Below are 6938 nucleotides of genomic sequence, written 5' to 3' on the forward strand. Positions count from 1 at the left end.
TGAGCCGCTAACAATTGAATTATATGTATGAAAAGAGATCCAACAACACAGCGTCACAGCATATAGCTTTCAAGATATCATACGAAATTCTTGCAAGGCTGCAACGACCACTGCGTATACCAAACATGGTAGGAAACAAGGAATAAAGAAAGCTCTAGAAAATCAATTGAATCGTCGAAACTACCATTCTACTCATTTTTGCTCCTGCTTTCCGGCTTCTTATCATCGGGAATGCAAGATGACCAATAAATCGGCAAGAGTGTGCAGACTGCCTGTATCAGAAGGGCACAAGGAAATCCTGAAAAATCACTGCCAGTTACTCCAACAAATGATGAGAGTGCAACTCCAAGGTATCCACTCACTATGAATGAAAGGGCAGTAGCAGAAGCCACAAGCGCCATCAGGGATCCTTCACATCCCGAAGGGCAGAGCTGTGCTATTAAAATATTGAATGGCAGAATCTTGAAGAAGAATAGAACCTCCAAAAGGCCTGAGAAGACTATAACATATAACAAATCTGGCACTCCCATGCTCCGATAAACTCCCTTCACAAACAGCACATCAGACAGCATGAATGCTGCCATCACTCCCTGAATGGCCGCAATTAATTTCTTCGATGGAACTGACTTTAAAAAACGATTGTAGATGACACTCCATAGAAGCATTGCTGCCTGGCCAAAAACCTTAGAGATCCCCAATACAGATGAATTGATGTTCAGATATTGTGTTTGGTAAAAGAACATGGTTCCTGTTAGAGATGGAATTATGGCATTTGATGCCGCCAACCATGTTATTGAGTAAGCAATCTCAGGTTTCTGTAATGCAACTGAGAGCTCTGAAAGCTGTTTTCTGATTCCAACTCTCGATGAACTTTTGGGGAGGTTAAGTGAGCTTTCACGGACAGTTATAATAATAAACAATTGCACAGCAACAGCAAGGCTGAAAAAGAGGAACATAGCTTGGGGACCATAAATGTTAATGGCAATACCACCAAGCAGGTTCCCAAGGACACCACCAGCAGAGGAAGCAATCCAGACAAATGATTGGAGCTCACCCGAGGAATATGACTGGGAGTTTTTAGGGGGCAAAGCGGGCTGCTTTCCTATCTCTGCAACAATGGCATCATTTGCAACCTCAGCTATTGATGCACCAAGATTACTAAGGAGGAGACAAAGGCTCAAGGTGACGATTGAGATGCCTGATGGAGAGAGGATTGCTATGGCTAGCCATGAAACTGCTTGCAAGAAAGCTGCAATAACAGATGTGCAAACTTGTTATGGAGTAATTTTGAGTTATATCACAAAAGAGATAAAAGACCATGCATATTTGTACAGACTACAGAATCATATCCTCAGTTCACCATGGTACCAAACTTTTTCCTTGCAGGCAAATTAGTACACAAGATTTAAGCTCCAAGTCACTATTTCTCTATTTTCAAAGCTATCTTTATCAAACAATATATAACTTGTTCCATGAGCAAAAGTGCAAGGATAACATTATCGTGAAGGAGACAGCTGGGATAATTCTAATAGATAAACATGCTTAGCAGGAATATTACAGGTTAACACAATTTGAAGAAGCAATGAGAGAATTCCCCTGACCGTCAAAAACAGATTCAGGTAGTATTATCCTACATCACTGTTAGATACTCTACTAATTTAGAACTTTAAGAAACACCATAAAGGATTGTTTATTGAAACTTAAGATGCACCTGTTCTCTGCCTGTCTGCCCTTACTGACAAGAAAAGAAGTTAAAAGTTATAAGATCAAACCCTCATTTCTCAACATGCAAACCCTCTTTATCAAGGGATATAGAACTTATCCGATGAGTGAAAAACACAGGATAAAATCATCATGACAGCAGTTCCGGGACAAAAAAACAAGAACAAAAAGAACACACACACACACACACACACACAGAAGAAAGTAAATTTGCTCATTAAATTGTAAGAAAACAACTACTATTGAAACTAATTGTACAAAGGCAAACTCATAAAGCCAACAACATCCCAGATAAATCATAGCATTAAAACTTTGAAAACCTATAATTCCTTTAACATAATAATATATCCTTCATCGAAAGACTCAAACTCTAATATATCTTTTATCAGATCAAGAAAGGGCTAAAAGAATCATTGCATCCCTGCTGCCTATACTATGATCTCTGGAAATAAATAAAATCAAATCAAACAAGTGAAACAAAACTCAATTAAACTACTCAATGAGCAAGAAAAGAAAGAAAAGCTTGAGGTAAGGTAGTTGTGATGATTTCACTTACCACCGATGGCAATATAAGGAATGCGGTGCTGGCCAGAAATGTAAACAGCATCAGAAACGACACCATAGAGAGGCTTACCAACCATGGGAAGATTAGCAGAGTTTTGAAGGAGCTGGAGAGTAGAAGGGTCCACATGAAGCCCATCTTTCAAAAAGAAGTTAATAGCCATCCATGGTAAACACCTGAGCCCTTGTATCCAGAACCCCAACCCCAGTATTCTCCTTGTCGGGTTCGGGTCCATATTACCTGATGAATAAGGAGGAGGAGGAGAAGACACCATCTCTCTCTCTCTCTGTAGGCTTTGAGTGCTTTCTTTTCATTTCTTACAGTTTTTCGATGGGATTTATAATTTTATATACACAAAGGGGTTTGAGAAAGGGACACGTGTGAGGGTGCCTGTCTTTTTAATTACTTTATTTTATTATCTTAACGAATATTAATGTAATTAATTATACATGGAAAGTGAAGGGATTGTTTGGAGTAGATTAAAATTACATTGAGTTTGATCTTAATAATTACAACTTCAAGTACTTTTAATGTTATTAAAAATTTATATGGTTATTAATTTTAAAATTCATAAAATTAATAAAAATATGTGTAAACTGACCCGTACACTCATGTTAATAAAAAAAATTTCATCCATGGACTGTAATTTTTCACCTTTGTTAATTCCTGTTTGTTTTTGCGATTCAAAAGTGCTTTTGAAAAAATTTAAAATTTTTTTATTTTTTTTCTTCAAATTAATATTTTTTTGGTGTTTTCAAATCATTTTGATGTGCTGATGTCAAAAATAATTTTTAAAAAATAAAAAAATATATTATTTTAATATATTTTCGAGTGAAAAATACTTTAAAAAATAACCATAATCACACTTCCAAATACACCTGTAAAAAATAAGATAAAGAAGCACTTTTTTTTTTTTCCCGGTGCCCTAACCAAGTTTTTCTTTGCTTCTGTCTTAAGCAACTTAAGGATGCATCGTGGAAGGTTTGGAATTATGTAAAAGGATAAGAAAAGAAAAGAAAAAAAAAGTGAAATTAAACTCCCTTATTAATTAAAATTCTCTAGATTGATTAGCATTTCAATCTCCATCCATTAAGCTAATAAAAGGTGAAATTAATTTCCTCGTTTTTTGAACCATGAAAATAAAATAAATTGAACTTTCTCTCCTTGATTTCCTTTCATTTCCATCAATCCTTGAGACTATAACTGAGGATACATAAACTTATTTTCTATTAATTGCTAGGGTTTTTAACAATTGAATTTCTCATTTTTAATTTAATATTAAGAAAGTATTATCAAATTGATGAAAAATATAATCTCAAATGAACTTTCCCTTAATAAATAAATAAAAAAAGCAAGCTAGGTGCCAATTTAAAAGACTTAGGGTGTGTTTATTTTCTAGATAGCTTTTGTAGTTATAGTTTGTTGGATTTAGATATATGCTTGGTAAAAACTATGGTTGAAGTTTATGTATAGTAAAAAATATATATATAATATTTGGATAAGATTAACCTGTTTGTTTTTGCGTTTAAAAAACACTTTTGAAAAAAATTAATTTTTTTTTATTTTTTTGTTTCAAATTAATATTTTGTTTTTGGTATTTTAGATCATTTTGATACACTGATGTCAAAAATGATTTTCAAAAAATAAAAAAATATATTATTTTGATATATTTCCAAGTGAAAAACACTTTGAAAAGCAACCGTAACCACACTCTTATACACAAAGTCAAGAAAATATTTATGAAATTCAATTAAAAAAACTACATATAAAAACTGCTGCATAAAACCTGCGTTTCGGTTTCTTTATTATCAAACATGTTTTACCACTAACATGAAAGCAAACAAAAAATAAACGCACTCTTAGTTGCAAGCTTTCAAGATTTTTTACTATATCGTTTAGTCATTTGATTATCAAAATTATGTCAACCAGGGCAAAAAAGGAATGTCTAATTTAAATAGCAAAATTACCTAATAACTATAACATCGACCACCATACACACACACACACACACACACACACGAGATGACATGCCCGCGCGCTGCAGCGGGCTTATAAAACAAATGTACTTGATAGTGTTATAATTATGAACCAGCGCTAGATAAGTAATAGAAATTAAAGGTATGATGGAGCAAATATTTCATGACGGAAAAAAAAATTGTGTTGGTGATCAAAACCTTAGAGACTGAACAAAATGATTTGTAGAAATCTACAGTGTTTTGTGAGGAAAGATACAATGTTTTCGCCACATGATTTAGCTTTTCAGTTAATAAAAAACAAAAAAAATTACAAAGCTAAATTCTCTACCAACTTAATATTAAAAAAAAACCAACAAAGATAATTTTGGAAGGAAAAAAACCCATGAGGAAAAACGTTGTAGCAATTGACAATGTTTTGTGAGGAAAACTATAGCGCTTTTCCCAATAAAATAAAATAAAAAACCATTTAGAGAAATATTGTAGCAATCCACAGTGTTTTGTGAGAAAAACTACAACGCTTTTCTTATATGATTTAGCTTTATTGTAATTATAATTCTTAACCAACTCAATATTAAAAAAAAATCGACAAAGATAATTTTGGAAAAAATCATATAGAAAAACACTGCAACAATTCACAGTGTTTTTAAAGGGTGAAATTAATTTCCTCATTTTTTGAACCATGAAAATAAAATAAATTGAACTTTCTCTCCTTGATTTCCTTTCATTTCCATCAATCCTTGAGACTATAACCGAGGATACATAAACTTATTTTCTAGTAATTGCTAGGGTTTTTAACAATTGAATTTCTCATTTTTAATTTAATATTAAGAAAGTATTATCAAATTGATAAAACATATAATCTCAAATGAACTTTCCCTTAATATAAAAGAAGAAAAAAAAAAAGCAAACTAGGTGCCAATCTAAGTCACTTAAGATGTGTTTACTTTTGAGGTAATTTTTGTAGTTGTGGTTTGAGAAAGGTAAGTTTATAAAAAATATTTGTAGTTGTAGTTAGTTGAATTTAGATATGTGTTTGGTAAAAACTATGGTTGAAGTCATATCTGTTTGTTTTTGCGTTTAAAAGCACATTTGAAAAAATTTGAATTTTTTTATTTTTTTTGCTTCAAATTAATATTTTTTTGATATTTTCAGATCATTTTGATACGCTAATGTCAAAAATAATTTTTAAAAAATAAAAAAAATATTATTTTGATGCATTTCTGAGTGAAAAACACTTTGAAAAGCAACCACACACACATAAAGTCAGGGGAATATTTACGAAACTCAGTTAAAAAAACATGTAAAAACAGCTGCACAAAATCTGCGTTTTAAACTCAATTTTTTAGTGGATCCTACAGTATAAAATGCAGTTTCCTTTATTATCAAAAATGTTTTACTGCTAACGTAAAAGCTAGAGAAAAACAAACGCACTCTAGCTGCAAGATTTCAAGATTTTTTACTATATCGTTTAGTCCTTTGATTATCAAAATTATGTCAACCAGGGCCAAAAAGGAATGTCTAATTTAAATAGGAAAATTACCGAATAACTATAACATCGACCACCATTTATTATTATTATATATAGAAAGAGAGAGAGTGTAACATTGTTAAACGTGCACGAGGTGCACACTTCGGCAGGCTGTCCAAAACAGTATTTAAGGGTGCTGGCAGCCATGCCAACAGTGGGAGAAATCGACAGCGCAAATTTATGTGGCTATAGGTTCATCAAAGGAAAATCAGCAGCGCAGATTGTTGACGAACATGGGCTTGACGATGGAATGTCCAAGCCAGGCAGGAAAACTCGTCAGGGGCATAGGCTGACGAGAACGGGGCCTGTCGAGGAATTCGGCAGCAAAGACATTGGCAGCCTGCACGCAAATGCGAATTCGGCAGCGCGCAACGGCTTGTGCAAGTCATGGGCTCGACTTGGCACGATCTAAAACTTGGACGAAGGACTGTCCAAGGCATACGAGTGACTCAATAGCTGACGAAGCAAGAGCTGGCAGATGGGGCTGCCAGGTGGGCATGCAGAACGTGGGCAGTAGCAGTCATGGCCTTCCTAGATCATGGGATCATGGGGCAGAACGTGGGTAAAGTGGCAGCCTCATGGGGGCAGAACGTGGGGAGCATAACTGGAGTGCTCTCCAAGCTGCTGAGATCATGGAGATCATGGGGGAGAAAGTGCCCCACTATGTCTTGAAAAATAGGAGATCATGGGTGAGCCTTGCAGCTCACATACTTGGCTATAAATAGTTGTTGATGCTCTTAGATGAGAGAATAGAGAGCACGAGATAGGGAATGCATAGAGAGGAAATAACGTGTGTAAGCTTGATTGTGTAACATGTGAATTCTGTGCATAGCACACATTGTGTAATCCTTTGTTGACGAGATAAATAAAGGTTGAGAATTCTTCTTGTATTCTCGGTGTGCTTTGTGTTATGCAATTCTTCTTGTGTATTCTGCTTGTCTTATAACTTGGGAAAGTGGGGAAACCTCTCGGGTGAGGGAAACACTTAGTTACTAGGCAAACACGAGTGAGATTGGCGAGGGAAGGCCGAGTCTAGCGAGGGACTAGGCTGCCGCACGGGTTTATTCGCGGAGCGAAAAATTACCCCGTGACAGAGAGCTTCTTAAAACGTTATGCGATAATCTTTCAAGACTAATAAATTAGTTTATCA

The 6938-nt window shown here is 34.6% G+C and overlaps 1 protein-coding gene across 1 annotated transcript; it reads right to left on the bottom strand.

The window, feature by feature from the left end:
* Positions 1-2606, bottom strand: LOC7459202 (probable folate-biopterin transporter 7). Its single transcript, XM_002325845.4, has 2 exons — positions 2279-2606; positions 1-1249 (listed from the first exon to the last, which is right to left on the bottom strand). Exons 1-2 carry the CDS (start codon positions 2556-2558, stop codon positions 189-191), a joined length of 1341 nt encoding a protein of 446 aa, XP_002325881.2. The 5' UTR covers positions 2559-2606; the 3' UTR covers positions 1-188.
* Positions 2607-6938: the final 4332 nt, after the last annotated feature.

This window comes from Populus trichocarpa, chromosome 19, assembly GCF_000002775.5.
Source record: "Populus trichocarpa isolate Nisqually-1 chromosome 19, P.trichocarpa_v4.1, whole genome shotgun sequence".
Taxonomy (NCBI): domain Eukaryota; kingdom Viridiplantae; phylum Streptophyta; class Magnoliopsida; order Malpighiales; family Salicaceae; genus Populus; species Populus trichocarpa.